The sequence below is a fragment of the Prunus dulcis genome, chromosome 8 (genome assembly GCF_902201215.1).
Source record: "Prunus dulcis chromosome 8, ALMONDv2, whole genome shotgun sequence".
Lineage (NCBI taxonomy): Eukaryota > Viridiplantae > Streptophyta > Magnoliopsida > Rosales > Rosaceae > Prunus > Prunus dulcis.
The window spans coordinates 19,619,946-19,634,521 of record NC_047657.1 but is presented as its reverse complement, the minus strand read 5'-3'; the positions used below and the strand labels follow the sequence as shown (position 1 = coordinate 19,634,521).

General features: G+C 36.3%; 4 protein-coding genes across 6 annotated transcripts; 2 read left to right on the top strand and 2 right to left on the bottom strand.

Annotated features, from left to right (window-relative positions):
* Positions 1-2,499: 2,499 nt before the first annotated feature.
* Positions 2,500-2,867, bottom strand: LOC117638175 (monothiol glutaredoxin-S1-like). The gene has a single exon (XM_034373297.1). It carries the CDS (start codon positions 2,818-2,820, stop codon positions 2,500-2,502), a length of 321 nt encoding a protein of 106 aa, XP_034229188.1. The 5' UTR covers positions 2,821-2,867.
* A 2,552-nt stretch (positions 2,868-5,419) lies between these two features.
* On the bottom strand, positions 5,420-7,597 carry LOC117638874 (OVARIAN TUMOR DOMAIN-containing deubiquitinating enzyme 5). Of its 3 annotated transcripts, none has more exons than XM_034374031.1 (3): positions 7,439-7,597; positions 6,921-7,032; positions 5,420-6,562 (listed from the first exon to the last, which is right to left on the bottom strand). In XM_034374031.1, the coding sequence occupies exons 2-3, from the start codon at positions 7,010-7,012 to the stop codon at positions 5,692-5,694; spliced, it is 963 nt and encodes a 320-aa protein (XP_034229922.1). In that variant the 5' UTR covers positions 7,013-7,032; positions 7,439-7,597; the 3' UTR covers positions 5,420-5,691. The 3 variants fall into 3 exon arrangements, with proteins under 3 accessions (XP_034229922.1, XP_034229923.1, XP_034229921.1); XM_034374032.1 differs by having other exon boundaries at positions 6,921-7,022; XM_034374030.1 differs by lacking the exon at positions 7,439-7,597 and having other exon boundaries at positions 6,921-7,431.
* Positions 7,598-10,496: 2,899 nt separating this feature from the next.
* On the top strand, positions 10,497-11,044 carry LOC117637726 (glutaredoxin-C11). Its single transcript, XM_034372708.1, has one exon. The coding sequence runs from the start codon at positions 10,620-10,622 to the stop codon at positions 10,926-10,928; it is 309 nt and encodes a 102-aa protein (XP_034228599.1). The 5' UTR covers positions 10,497-10,619; the 3' UTR covers positions 10,929-11,044.
* Positions 11,045-12,920: 1,876 nt separating this feature from the next.
* On the top strand, positions 12,921-13,565 carry LOC117637752 (monothiol glutaredoxin-S11-like). The gene has a single exon (XM_034372752.1). It carries the CDS (start codon positions 13,167-13,169, stop codon positions 13,476-13,478), a length of 312 nt encoding a protein of 103 aa, XP_034228643.1. The 5' UTR covers positions 12,921-13,166; the 3' UTR covers positions 13,479-13,565.
* Positions 13,566-14,576: the final 1,011 nt, after the last annotated feature.

The following is a 14,576-nucleotide window of genomic DNA, read 5'->3' as shown; positions in this document are numbered from 1 at the left end:
TCTATTGGAGAGAGAGAGCTAGAAACAAAGTAAAATAGACTTTGGAGGGATAACATATATGCTTAAGAAAGATTATCTTTCCCCTACTTAATCCACGTGATTACCGTACAAGTAGGAGAAGATACCTCAAGGACCCACCCCACCTCTTGATAGAATTGATAATATTCTGTGTAAATCGTAGCTAGAAGTAGTAAATTAGTATATGGTTTTTGATTCAACTAATTATTAGTTTAGTGATATTTCTCTTCAAAATATTCGAAATATTCGAACTCCCAAACGTATAGTCGGTTGCTGCCCACAAATTCTGACCATTGAATATTGACCAAAAGGATTGGACATGGGTCATTAACCCTTATAATTAAATTATAGGGTTTAGGACATCTAGTCAATCCCTAATCATTGATTAGTTTCCTGTTAAGACCTTTGTACCTTTTGTAGAACAGTCCAATGAACAGAAGCTAAATCTAAAGTAAAATAAAATAAAACTTTGAGGATCGATTCTTATTGCAATTGTCACTAAATTATATTAGTAGGTAGGTAACTAGTTCAAGTGATTTGCTATCAATATCATAAGTTGCTGCCAGTGATGGATATGGATAAGAAATTCCTTATACGTACAAGTTCAGATTTTTTTTAATTATTCCCGATGTCAACATTTTAATAATCAGTTAATACTTAGTTCATTATCAACAGTCAATGTAGAATTGATTTTGTTTGATCTTGATTCTGATTGATTTGGATTTCAGGAGCATATATGTCCATGCTTGCATGTGATTGAAAGAAAAGGACTAGCTAGGTTTTTTATTTATTTAAAGTTTGATTTGTCTGCAGGTACGATTTTAGATGAACCGCAACATCATGATGATGAACCTGATACCTGAGCTCATTTTGCAGTGATTAATTAAGTAATCAAATCATCATATATATTCTTGCTTTCTAATCTACGTACGAATTAATATTCTTGTGATTTTGAAAGACATACCATAATATATTACATGCACCAACATTTTTATTTCATGTTGATCAGTAAACTTCTGCTTAGGGCCCGTTTGATAACCTTTTGCAAAAATTTAGTGATCAACATTTTCTTTTGTACAGAAAGCTTTTGCAGGAGAATAAGCCTAAGCTAGCTCCATTTCAAATTCATCTGGAGGATATATAGAATGTGAATTTTCTTTTGATAAGTGGGGACTGTATCTATATTTTTGTGGATAACATATGTCGAGAGAGAGAGAATACATACATATATACATATACATGATTGCAAGGTCGACGGTTCCTGGCATCACACAAACGTTCTGAGATTGCAGCCTATAAAACTTATACACATCTCGATTTATTAGGCTCACATTTAAATAATATTCCATGAGGTGGAAAATCTTTTCTTCTTTTGGTCCAACAGATGGAATTTCTATCTTGTTTTTTGCAACACACTAGCTATCAAAGACAAAATCAAAGTTTAGGAAAATTCCAAAGGTGGATGGAGAGCATCTTTGTACGCGTAAAGCTTTAGTAAGTTGTTTTCGTCTTTCCCTTGTCATCACGTGGGTTGCTATTCCATATTTTCTTGTCCTTCTCGCGTAATGTGATCATATCCTTAGGGCCTCTCTCATGCAACACGTGTTCATCAGATTATTGATAAATTTCTGTGAATTACTCGAATATAGACACGTGGTATAATTGTACACAGTGACTTAATTATAGTGTAACGCATATAAACTCGATGTCTAACCATATTATAACATGTAAAGACATAGTCGTATTACTTGATCATATTGTGTATTGGTACCATTGTGGGCTTTACTTATGTTATATGAACATAGTGTATAAATATGATCAACTGGTATTGTACAAGTAGTTTTATTTTGTGGAGCTGAAATAACCTCAAACATTCTGAAATCATATGTCAACTTTTTGATTTTACGTTGTTCTTTTACTTTATGTCATCCCATGAGGCGAATATGTGTGTATTGATAAGGAGAGTTGTAGACTCATACATTCTATTCTATACCAAACTCTCACGCGATCAAGCTCAATTGTAGGGATTAATTTACTTACATGTAATGTTTTTATTTTATTTTGAATACAAGTCATAGTCTAAATTATAAAATGAAGGGAGTTTCTCATTCACTATATACCAAGGTGCCAAGGAAGTTCGAACCTGAGATCACGGATTTCCGAATTAAGATCATTTTCCACCAAGACTAGACCTCATTAGCTTACTTACATGTAAGTTATATAGATAATCGTATGTATCCGATCTTTACTTATGGGTTATATATATTCGATGAAGCCTCTGTAAATACATCTACATATACATATATACATAAAGATAATCCATCAAAAACATAACAGTACGTACGTAGTTCTCATTTAGTTAGTAACTGATGCAAATCGAAGTACAAAAAGATGGACCGAGCCTCCTATATTGGATAGAGGCCGGCCATTTTATCAATATACATCTGCTGGGTGTGCATAGTAAGTCTATGCTACTAATCATCATCGATCGTTCCAAATCCAAATAGCTTTAGCTCTCATTAGCAAAGGGACAAGCCTGTTCTGTACATGGAGACTCATGACTGTGTTCGTACCTCCCACCAACTCTTGGCCTATGAACACAGCTGGTACACTTGGCCTGCAACCCCGCTGCAGCAGCGCCCTTTCGATTTGCTGCCCGTTTGGCATTTGATCCAGCTCGTAAACTGTAGGGTTTGCCCCAAACCCACGTAGGAATGACTTTGTTGAATGACTCATGCAACATGAACTCTTGCTGAAGATCACCAATGGCTTCTCATCCACCAATCCTGCCACCATGTCCATCTCTCTTCGATCGCTTCGATCTCTTGCTACCTGCCTTTTTAATTGGAGAATTGACTTGAGGTTTTTGTTTGATGAGGAACTTGAGATCCATTATGGGTCTATTTATACTGGTTCATATCATTGTTCAGTGCGGTGGGGGATTGCAATGTTTAAAACTTTGATCGACATAGAATATAGAAGCTTTTAGCTAGCTAGTGATTATGTAATTCGATTCCAAATTACCCTTTATGCATGCATGATTACTTGGTTCTGCGCAGGACATGATCAGCTGAACACTTTGCATGTTTATATGAAATTGGGTATGTGCATGCATATATATGTATCTGCCCAGCATTTTGGCAAGGTTGAGGTGAAACTTGTCATTGTGAAAGGGTCATGCACATGGAATAAACAAGTTGCATATACATATACTTACATGCAAATTGTGACAGCATATTGTGGGATCTCTGAGTTCCCAAGTTACCCTTAACGTACCAAACAATCTATAGCCGCCATATATATATATATATATATATATATATATATATATATACATTGTCCTTTGCAAGCACCAGATTCATGTTTTGCATGCATTTTATCCCTAACCAAATTAATATTTATTACAAAAATAAACTTAATTACTGTCTAAGGTTTAATTTGAGTTTGTAAGTAATTAATGTCTATGTGTGTAAGGGGTTTATTTTGTTTTTAGTACAAGCAGTAGTCTAAACTATAGGAAATGGAGATTTCTCACACATAAAACTATGGGATTCAAACATGAAACCTCTTATCTACAAGTCAAGGCTTTTTCCACTAGTGGGGTTTATTTTGTTATTGTTATTGCTAAGATATACATGAACGCAACGCAAGGGTTTAGTTAAGTGAAAGTGAGCTAAAGGGTATTTTGGTATTTATCAATTACAACCCAGGTCTCATCATCTATTCTAGAGCATCTAGGTACAGTTATAGTGGAGAAGAAGATGGGTTTATGGAATGAGTAGGATAACAAGATTCGTGTACGTCCTCTTCAAGTTCAATTGAAGAGATCCGAAAGCGTGAAAATAAAGTCAAGAGAAAGGAAGAAACAATAATTTACGTACATACATAGTTAAGAATCTGATTAAAGGTAGGTTAACAGTTAACTTGCCCCTTGGGCAGCATGAAAATCCACCCAATAATAAAACATTAAAAAGAAACTAGGATCCAAATAATTCAGGTCCAACTTGAACTTGCTAGGCTATATATGTATCAAGATTTCAATGGTTTCTTTTGGAACAATAATATTAGGCGTCAAATTTATATATGTCATCAATCATCTTGGTTCCAATTCGATTCCATCTATATAAAAAAACCAATTATCTCGTGTTCCAATTACATTAAATATGTTTGGGCCCGGTTTGATTAGAGGAGCATGAGGTTCCAAAAGAAGATTGCTTTCACAAAAGCTCTTTCCTTAGCTATATATGGATATTATTTCTTCTGAAACTAGCCAGTTACACACTGACAAAACAATTGCCCAGAAAAGGATTTGCTTTGGGTATATTCGCCGCCTCACCAAAATGATCTCAGCTATCCATCCCATTTGATTTCATTGCCAATGTATAAAGTTTGTCAACCCTAAACGTCAAGATTATGCATGCATATGCAGAAAAGAAAGAAGGATAATCTAGAACAGAAATTATGGATAATTAATGTTATAATATATGTTTGAGTTTGACAATAAAAGTAGTACGAGTGGACACGGTTGGGGATATGTAGAATTTAACAAATGCGATAGCATCCCGAATGGATTAGATAAAGATCAAAGAGTGCTTGCTGGCTGCTACTTGTTTAGAGAAGAATTCTGCCTTTTTTTGCAACTCTATTTGCTATCTTTTAATATATATTATAGTTTGCTTACTAATCCAAAAAAGGAAAGAAGATATTTCATCATCAACTAGGTTTTGACTTTAGAGGAGTGAGGTGGGCGGTTGTCACTTTGCATATGCTATATGCTACGGTCCATTCGGTAGCCATTTCAATTTTAGTTTTTAGTTTTCATTTTTCATGCTAGAGTGTAGAGGAAAATTAGAGTGAGAATGAGAATAAGTATGAGATTGAGGGAGAGGATGAGAGGGAGGAGTAACAAACATGAAAACAAAAACGTGAAAGTGAAAGCAATTTCAAATAGATTTTTGGTTTTTTGTTACTCCTCCCTCTCAATCTCATCTTCACTCTCATTCTCCCTTTTTTCCCTTTGTACTCTAGAGAAAAATAAAAACTAAAACTAAAATTAAAATGGTTATCAAAACGGGACCTACAATTTTAGTGATTTTCCAAATTTTCTTTTGTTCAACATTAGTGTTTGTTGCCAAGCCCTTGACGCCCAAGCGATGAGAGAATGTGGGGCAAGGATTAGGATTTGTTCAGGTTTTGATTCCCTTCAATGGAACCAAATAATACATATTCTGAGTACTTACAAGTAAATGTATTGGTCCAAAAACAGATTTAAGAAATAAGGCAAGAATAAAGAGTAATTAATTCGTTTTGCATGCAATGTATCAATGGACTTCTCGGATGGATAAAAAATGGATGTGGCATGTGAGAATCTCTGGCCCTGGGCCTCTATAGGAACCTACAATTTGTGGCCAATTTTGTATTCATGCTGGGTACTCAAGTTTCGACATAAACGAGCCACAGAGAAGTCAGAAGAGACAAAAATTTGACTACAAAACATAGTCCAGAAGATGTAGAAAACTTTTAAGGAAAACCAATCTGAATATAACCACTGTCTACTGTAGTATCAATAATTAGTTTAGAGCTCAAAAAGTGCTTGTTCACACCACAAATTACAAACCAAGTGATGAGAAAACCAAGTGTGTTTGCATTGTGGTTGCACCGGCTATTCGATGATCATATTCGAACCACAGAATTATAGTGCTCACCAAGCCCAAATGCATGCTTATGGTATGACAACATAATACTCGAATCAGAAGAATCCGTATTGCTGCTATCTGATTTGTACTCCTTGCCCATCTCCACATCAGGGAAGGATCCTGAGTATATCATGATATGCTTTTTAAGGCAGTGAGTTAAAGCACCAAGCTCTAGCTGCCCTCCCCATGCCGCTGTTGACTCTACTTCTTTACAGTAATTCTCAAACCTCTCTGCATGTGAATCCTCAGAATCTCCATCTACTGGATTCTCTGACAAAAAAAATGGGAGAAAATCAGATGCATGCTTCCTCATATAAGCAGCCACCATTTCTCGAAGCTCTTGGTACGTGTGGGGTGATGAACCTCCGGAAAAATGGGCCAGCTGATCCTGCATAGCTCGGTAGAGGCAATGACCATCGGGCTTTATTTCATTAATGGTCAAACCAAGGGGTTCAAGCTTTTTCTCTAGCTTCTCATTCTCAATCATTCGATCACTTACAAGGTTGCTCTGCTCTTCTTGAATTCTTTGCTCCCTAGCTGCATCTTGCTGAGCTCTTTTCTCCCGCCTCTTTGAACTCTTGCTGGGCTTTGCTTGGTCAGGTTGACTGGTGACAGAAACACCAGCTATGGCTTTCACTAAATTGTCAAGTTTTGCTTTCTCAGTTCCATTACTAGTGCTATAGCCTAATGAAGCAAGTTCTTGAGCATGTTTTTCTTTAAGCTTAGCAGAAACCCGAGAAATCTCTTCCTCCACCTGCTTTTTCTTAGCTTTTTGTTCGGCCTTGCTACCTTTGGCAGCTGCCTTCTTCATTTCAATTTCCTTGTCCTGAAGTTTTGATATCTCTTTCCTGTATAAACAGACATGTCAAAGGGGAATACCAGAATTATCTATGGGAAACTTAACAAAGTCGACCTCGCCAATTTTTTAGACACCAGCCTCAATGAACCTATAATATGTCGTCATTCTTATTACATCAACCACTTCTTGGAGAACATGAAAACGCATCAACAACACAATTTCATCAATTCAAATATATTGAAGATAAACCTTCGTATTAGTCAACCACAAAGTGCGTTTGACTAGCATACACATGTAAATAACAGATCGTATTTGCATTACCAATGTAACCACCAGCCAAATACAACATCATAAGAATAACTAAAAGAGAACAAGTGATAAAAATGCAGACTTGATGAGCAAATCACCTGTGCCTCGAAAGCATTTCATCACGAGTTTCCTGTGTATTTTCAGATGATTTGTCTGACATTGTTTCAGATACTTCTTGGGCATCCTCCATTTGAGCAATCCTGAAAGCCACTTTGAACAATAATAGTATTATGTCCATCAATAAGATAATAAAGTTTCAAACTTTTCTAAACCCAGGCCTAACCCAACATCTAATAAAAGAAGAAAGTAAGAAATTTTCATGACTAAACCAAATCCAAACATGAAACATAAGACCACCATATACAAGGAACTTCACTTAAAGTCCAAGGGATACAATAAACAACTTAAAATATACTAACCCAAACTGAGATAATCAAATTCCACACCCATGGAACCTGTAAGTCTAACCAAGTGCAATCCAACCATTTGACAATTAAAACTCTGTTTCGGTTCAAGGATGTGAACCAACGGTTTGGGTGCTTGAATATCATGCTGAGACTATGAACTTGAAATTCCAAATTTATTTTAGCTGATAGGTAGAACGAAATCTACTTACCCGAGAGTCCTTCTTTCAACCTCGACGCCGACCGAAAGCTGAAGCCTCCAAATTTATCGTTATCACTGCAAAGCCCTAACCCTAGGGTCCAATTCCGATTATACACTCTCTCCGCAAAGCCTAATTGAGCTTGAGGAGAGCTAAAGGAAATTTCTTTTTAAATATTATTATATATAAGGAAACATTTGACTATTAATTCGAGGGTTTTGTTTTGTATTATAATATAAAGTTTTTAAATGGGAAGGCGCGAATGTAACGCTATCATCAATTTTTTCTCTATTGTGCTATAGGTTAGCATGGTAAGTCACCAGTTACATTAAGTCATGCGTCGTAGGTTTTGATTTATAATTAGGATTTCTTAATACATAAATGTATTTTAATGGTATCTGTCACGTAACATGTAAGTTCTTACTTAAATTTTTCTTGTATGAACATGGTGTACAAACCCACTCATAATGTTGATAATTTTTTTTAGTAAAAAATATATTTTTCAATCTCGACACACAAAGATATTATTAAAATAATTTTGATGAAATTTATAATTATCTTTCAATGATTTTATTAATTTAAACGTATGATTATGTTAAGAGATCACAAATGTTAGAGAATATTTGGGTAAGTAAGATCTTGTAGCACCGGCAGAGGAACACATAGAACCTATTAGATTTGCTTGGGTTTAACGCATATAATCTGAATTTTTTGAGGCATATTTTCCCGTTATGGAGAAAAGTAAAAATTCTCAAGCAAAGGGATAAAAAGTAAAAGAGAATCAAGCTATAGGGCCCAAAACGTCCCTCTATTGTTCATTATCTAGCCCATCCTACACAGCACAATTTAAGCAGGAAATCGATCGAATGGGTTGAAGCCCACCCACTCCCCAACCCAACCAAATCCCACAAATGCCCCCGACTCATTCTGCAGTGAAGGCCTTATATATGACATTTAGGTGGTCCTATCTTTTAACCGTTGAATCAAGCTAACCAATTTGATTCAACGACTAATCAATTTAATCCGATGATTAAGAGATAAGACCTCACATAAATGCTATATATAAGACCCTCACTATAGAAATCTTGAAATGCACCCACCCTTATCTAGGAAAAATGCATCTCTATCCTGTTTCATTAGAGCGATTCCAGCAACAACACTCAGCCCTGACAAGACAGGGCCTGAGTCCAAAAAGCAGCTTCCAGCAGGCTTGTGAAGCCTGGGCAAGTCATGGGTCCCGTGAGACTGGGCCAGCCTGCAGGCGAAACCAACTCGAGGCTGAGCTCGAAGGCTGCTGACGTTAGCTCAGTAATTCAAAATTTTTCTACCACGTGGCCGTTCTAGTGCACCAATGCTTTAAAATTTTTTTTTTTAAAAAAAAAAAATCCAACGGTTGGGCTTTTTTTAGGAAAAAATTTCTGAACTACCATTCTTCTTCACTTTCAACACAAAATCCTCATATCATTTCTTCTCCTTCTATTATTTTTTTATTTTCAACACATTCCATACATCAAACAAAATATAATTTTAAAAAAAACCCACAACCAAAGCATAACTAAAAATAAAACATAAACAAAGCATAAATAAAAATTATCCAAGTTAATTGTTTAGGTTTTTTTTTTAAAAAAAAAACCCAAAAGTGAATAGTATTTGTCCATTGCTTTTTGTAAAGGCAACTTCTATTTATGTAAATAGTGTCTGTCCTAACCCTTTCTTACCCTTTGCCATATTAAATGGGTGGAGTAGCTCTCACTCTCTCCTTCTCTCTCTGTATGAGGAGAGAGGTGGCTAGAGGAGACAATGAAACGGCGAGTTATCCAATTGTAAATGCCTTGTCAATGTTGTGATGCATGTCGACTGATGAGGACAATGCTAAGTTGTCAATGTGATACATAATGATGATGATGAATGGCTTTATTTTTATTCTTTTGATTGAGATGGGTATATGGAGACACGTGCCATATTCCGGATTTTAATATTAGGAAGAAGATCATGCAGAACAATCAAGAAGATGCATTTATTCCCAATCTTCAGTGTCATGGAATGAAGACTTATTTTTTTCCCCTGGAATTTCTGGGATGAGATTGCTTGCAGGGCTGTTTACGCAGTGACACATAAAGGAATATTAATATTATAGGTATCAAAATATAGATCTGTGAATTTGATGGAGGGACCATATCAGAAAAGAAAAGGAAAGTGAAATTCAATTGGATAAACTCTATCCCTTCTCCACATCAGCCACGTACTGCAACATGCAATGCAATCCGAACAAAAACCAGATTGATTAACCAGCTTTATCTCTGCATTTTCCCCCACTTCTTCTTCTCCTTCTTCTTAAAAAAAAAGAAAAGAAAAAAGATTTGGGTTTATTGGTGGTGTACGTTTTGTCTCTGTACACAATGCCAAAGTGGGGTCTAAAATTCCTAGCTAGCTAGCTAGTCTCTGACTTTGTAAAAACAAATGCAAAGAAAAACGCTAGGGATAAATTTCATTCTTGTTGTCCCCCTCTTCCCAAAAGAGTTAATTTGCAACCAACCAAGAAATAATATTAATATGAATTAATTAGTATATCATGATGCAACCAACCAGGGCCGAAAGTGTGCGTTAATATGAACATATATGTGTGATTCTTATTCTCAACACTGTTCATAGTACGGACATTCCAGGAGATCTCTAAATAGACTGAAAATTATCATTACTCTGTGTCTATGTGTGTGATTATATATATATATATATATATATAAATTATATTGTATATATGCTGCATGCAATTTGTTTATAGCATATAGCAGAGTCGCTATCACGCAAATCATCAGGGGCATTTTTCTTATCCAAACAAATATCTAAAGCAGCTACTACTTTCTGTGTCTTATCCATTTTATGGTTCTTAATTGTTTCTCTCTCCTTTTTTCTCTCAAGATTAAACAATGCCATCCAACAGCCTCTCCAGCCTTTATAAATAGGCTGATCCATCCCAAACTACAGCAAGCAAACCCTCAAACCAATTAGCCATTAAGCTCTTAGTACATCTGCTTTTGCTGCTCTTGCATATAGCATTTCCCATCACAAACAAATCTTTAATTAGAGTTTCCGCTTCTGGGTTTTGATTTGCAGAAGTGATCAGCATTGCTAGTGATTTCTCTGCCCTTTACAGTGTTTGCATTAGTCAGTATACTTTGTTTTCTCTAGAGAAATGGAGAGTGTAAGAGAGTTGGCTTCAGAGAAGGCTGCTGTGATTTTCACAAAGAGCTCATGCTGCATATGCCACAGCGTGAAATCACTTTTCTATGAGCTTGGTGCAAGCCCTGCGATTCACGAGCTCGATCGATATGCCAATGGGAGGGACATGGAGTGGGCATTGAGGCAGCTGGGCTGCAACCCTGCTCTCCCTGCTGTGTTCATAGGTGGGAAATATGTAGGCTCATCAAAGGATATCATATCCTATCATGTTGATGGATCTCTAAAACAAATGCTCAAGGATGCAAAAGCTATCTGGTTCTAGCTAGGCTGCTAGCTAGCAGCTTACACATATTACACAGAAATTAAGCTATGCTAGTTAATGCTCTGTTAATTAGCTCTAAGTATACACAGAAAAGAATCCAAATACCATGCTTCAAGAAAAATGAGTGTTGAGGTATATTTTCCTTTTTTCTTTTTCTACTATGTATGTAACTTCCCTGGCTGCATTCTATGTATGTGAAATGAAGTCAGATCATATGAAAAGTATATCCTGGAGAGTTCTGAAACTTTTCTCCATCAAAACATCTTCTACTTTTACATTACAAGTAATTGGACACTGCAATTTTCCCTATCTGTCAAATCAGCAATGGATCTAACTACATTGACCTATTTATGTATTTGGAATCCCAACTTAGGTGGCAACTGATATGCACCCCACATCGTTGTCCAATGCGAGAATGCCACCTAGGTTGGGAAAGAAAATTGGGAGAATGCCACCTATAAAATTTCATGATAAGACTGACTAACTAAACTGCAGCAGGTTTTTCATTTGTTCACAAAAGATTTTTTCCATGCTAAGCTAGATTAAAATTTTAGAATAAAATTAAGAATTTTAGAATAAAATTAAGTTTCAACCAAGCATAACAGTAACCTTTTATCATGATCAAGATTTCTGATCATCTGATCAATGATAAGAGATTTTCCAATACAAAAAACATATCCCCTAGATTAGGTGGGTCCCCGTTTGAAAAACTGAGAATCGCATTTGCCTATGAAATGTGAAAGGCTATAAAGTTTTTTCTGTTATTATGTGAGTTTGTATATGCATGGAAGATAAGAATCTTTTCTTTGCATACATACATACATATATATATATATACACGGCCGTGGGTGCAGGTTAATCTTTGAAGGAAAAGATGAAATGGTTGGGTGGTTCTCAGCATTCTGACGGTTGGGCTCTCTCCCTTGAATTCCCCAGAGACTACATGCCAAGTGAATTTTATGGGAAGCCATGTACATGACAGCTACTGAGGGATCAGAGACAATGAAGCTTTGATGCCTTAGGCTCCTATAGCTAACCTTTTTGGGCCTTGTATTCCTCCAAATCCAAAAGGCCAAAAAGTTCTTCCATATGTCCTTCATCTATATAAAGAATAAGCAATTTAATAAATCAGAATCTCCGCAGGAGTATCTGATATGAACATCAAAAGAATTTAGATTTTCACTGATATGTTATATATGCTGATTGATGACTCATTATACTCTAAAAAGGCTTGCTCCAAGAAGAGGAATATCTGGCCTCTTCATTTATACAGAAAAGAAGTTGCTCTTCTAAAACGTATGGTGATCATTTCCATATGCCTATCCACATACATGTGGAGCATGGAGAAGTTTGGAAACTTAACAGTCTATATGAACAATATCTAAGCTAGCTCTCTCACGTACGTGTGTGCCACACGTACGTGTCATGTGTGAAAAGGAATCGTGCAAGTTGGTGGGCGCAACACAACAGAATCGCAGCCACCGAAAGAGATCTATCTATCTCATTCCCCATTTTTCTGCACAAGGATTCAAGGAAGGTGATTTAGGGAATCTGGTATAAATTGATCCCAGCTGCCTTATGGAATAACTTTCTACTTTTATTGGGTCTAGACACAGAGTATATGTATATTTGGTGTTTGTTTCCATTAAATTTGTATAACCTGAAGAAATGGTGCATAGGCTATACACGTAGGTCGCATATAAATTACACCACTCAATATATATGCAGTCATATACCTGAGAGATATTAATTCACTTCAGCTAAGCATGTACTGCATGCAGGAAATACATCTGCCATGCAACTTGTTCAGTCTAATAGATGTTTGGAGTCTTCATCTTAAAAAGTAGCTTTTCTTTGTTTGGGCATCTAAATAAAGACCATCCTCTTTTGAATTTTCTTGTTCAAAGAAAAGCAGTCCACCCTGCTAATGCTGTCCCTATAAATAGTCGAGCAATTGAGAGCTCAAATATTCAAACAACCTTAAGCTTCAAACTCTTCTCTCTAGCCAACCTAGCTACTATCTATCTCTTCTCCTCATCATAACTCCAAAAGCCAATTTAACCATTGGATCGAGTTCAGTTTGAATTCGATCCGATGGTTCTGATAAAGTCTTAAGTAAACTAGTAGTCTTAGGTAATCCAGAGGACTACTTTTTTCCTTGGTTCTTTTTTTCCCTTCAAGGCAAAACTTTGCCATATTGGGAAGATACTCTTGATCAAGTGTTTTTTTTTTATCAAGATGGACAAAGTAATGAGGTTGGCATCAGAGAAGGGTGTGGTGATTTTTAGCAAGAGCTCATGTTGCCTGTGCTATGCAGTTAACATTCTATTTCAAGAGATTGGGGTGAGTCCTGTGGTTCATGAGATTGACCAAGATCCTGACGGCAGGGAAATGGAGAAGGCTCTTATGAGGCTGGGGTGCACTGCCCCCGTGCCGGCTGTGTTCATAGGCGGAACCCTGGTGGGATCAACCAATGAAGTCATGTCCCTCCACCTAAAAGGCCAACTCATCCCAAAGCTGAAGCCTCACCAGCAGCAGACTATGTCTTAATTAAAACTACTCAAATATCATGTTGGAAAAAAAATAAATTGGCTCAAATTAGTACTGTAGTGAGCTCTGCATGCAAGGTCTATGTAGTAATGCTTCTTTCTTTTGTTTCTTTTGTTTTTTGTTTTTCCTCCTTGAGCAAGTTATGTAGTGTTTGATGTGTCTAGTGCTCTGTAACATTTGATCAGCTATAGCATGTATTCTATTTCCTATTCTTAATGAAGTTAGCTTTTTCTGTCTTGGTGTGCAATTTTGTAGTTTGCTGCTTCCCCACTGCCACTATATAATGTCCAAAATGAGAACAATACCATTTTAAACTATGAAATCTAAACATTGCAGTAATGCAGACTCTAGACCATTTGGAGATCTTAAAATACTCTCCCTTCGTACTTCCCCCACGCAGAAGAAAAGGCGGGAAAAAAAAACGAAGAAACAGAGCTCTCTCTCCACAACTTGAAACAAAATGTAAGTGAATAGCCAGTTTATTCATTATTTGTTGTTGTTGGTGTTGTTTTCTACGGTCAACCTCTGCGTATAGAATATCCTGAAGTATACTGTATGCTGAAAATTCTCTGAAATGATTGGAAACAGACAGCGCAAAATATCAAGAGTTTTGGATTTAACTAGCTTTCAAATCATTATAGTAAATTGTGAATCTCTTTTTTTTTTTCTTTTTAAACCCTTTTTAAGCATTCTGAGAAAAGCTGCAACAGAAAAATTGAAGCAAGACAGAGAAATTTCCCAGACACTGAGTAAAAATCTGGAGTTGTAGAGAGAGAAAATTTAAAATCTAACTTTCATAATCCACCTTGCTTTCCTCCATACATGGTATTAAAAGGAAAAAGGAGAAGAAGAAGAAGAAGAAAAAGGTGTATTTTTCTAGGTATAGATTCTTCAACTTTATCAGAGATAAAGAAAGGTATTACATTCGTTTCCTTTTTAACACTTGCTTCCCTTTCTTTTATTCTCTTGATTCTCTCCCTCCAACGATAGATTTGTGTTTGGTAGTCAGTGTCAACCTATCAAGAACATCATGGAAAATTACAGCTCCACATGTTATTAGTGCGGAGCAAGATGCATATATGGCATCTCCCGTACATA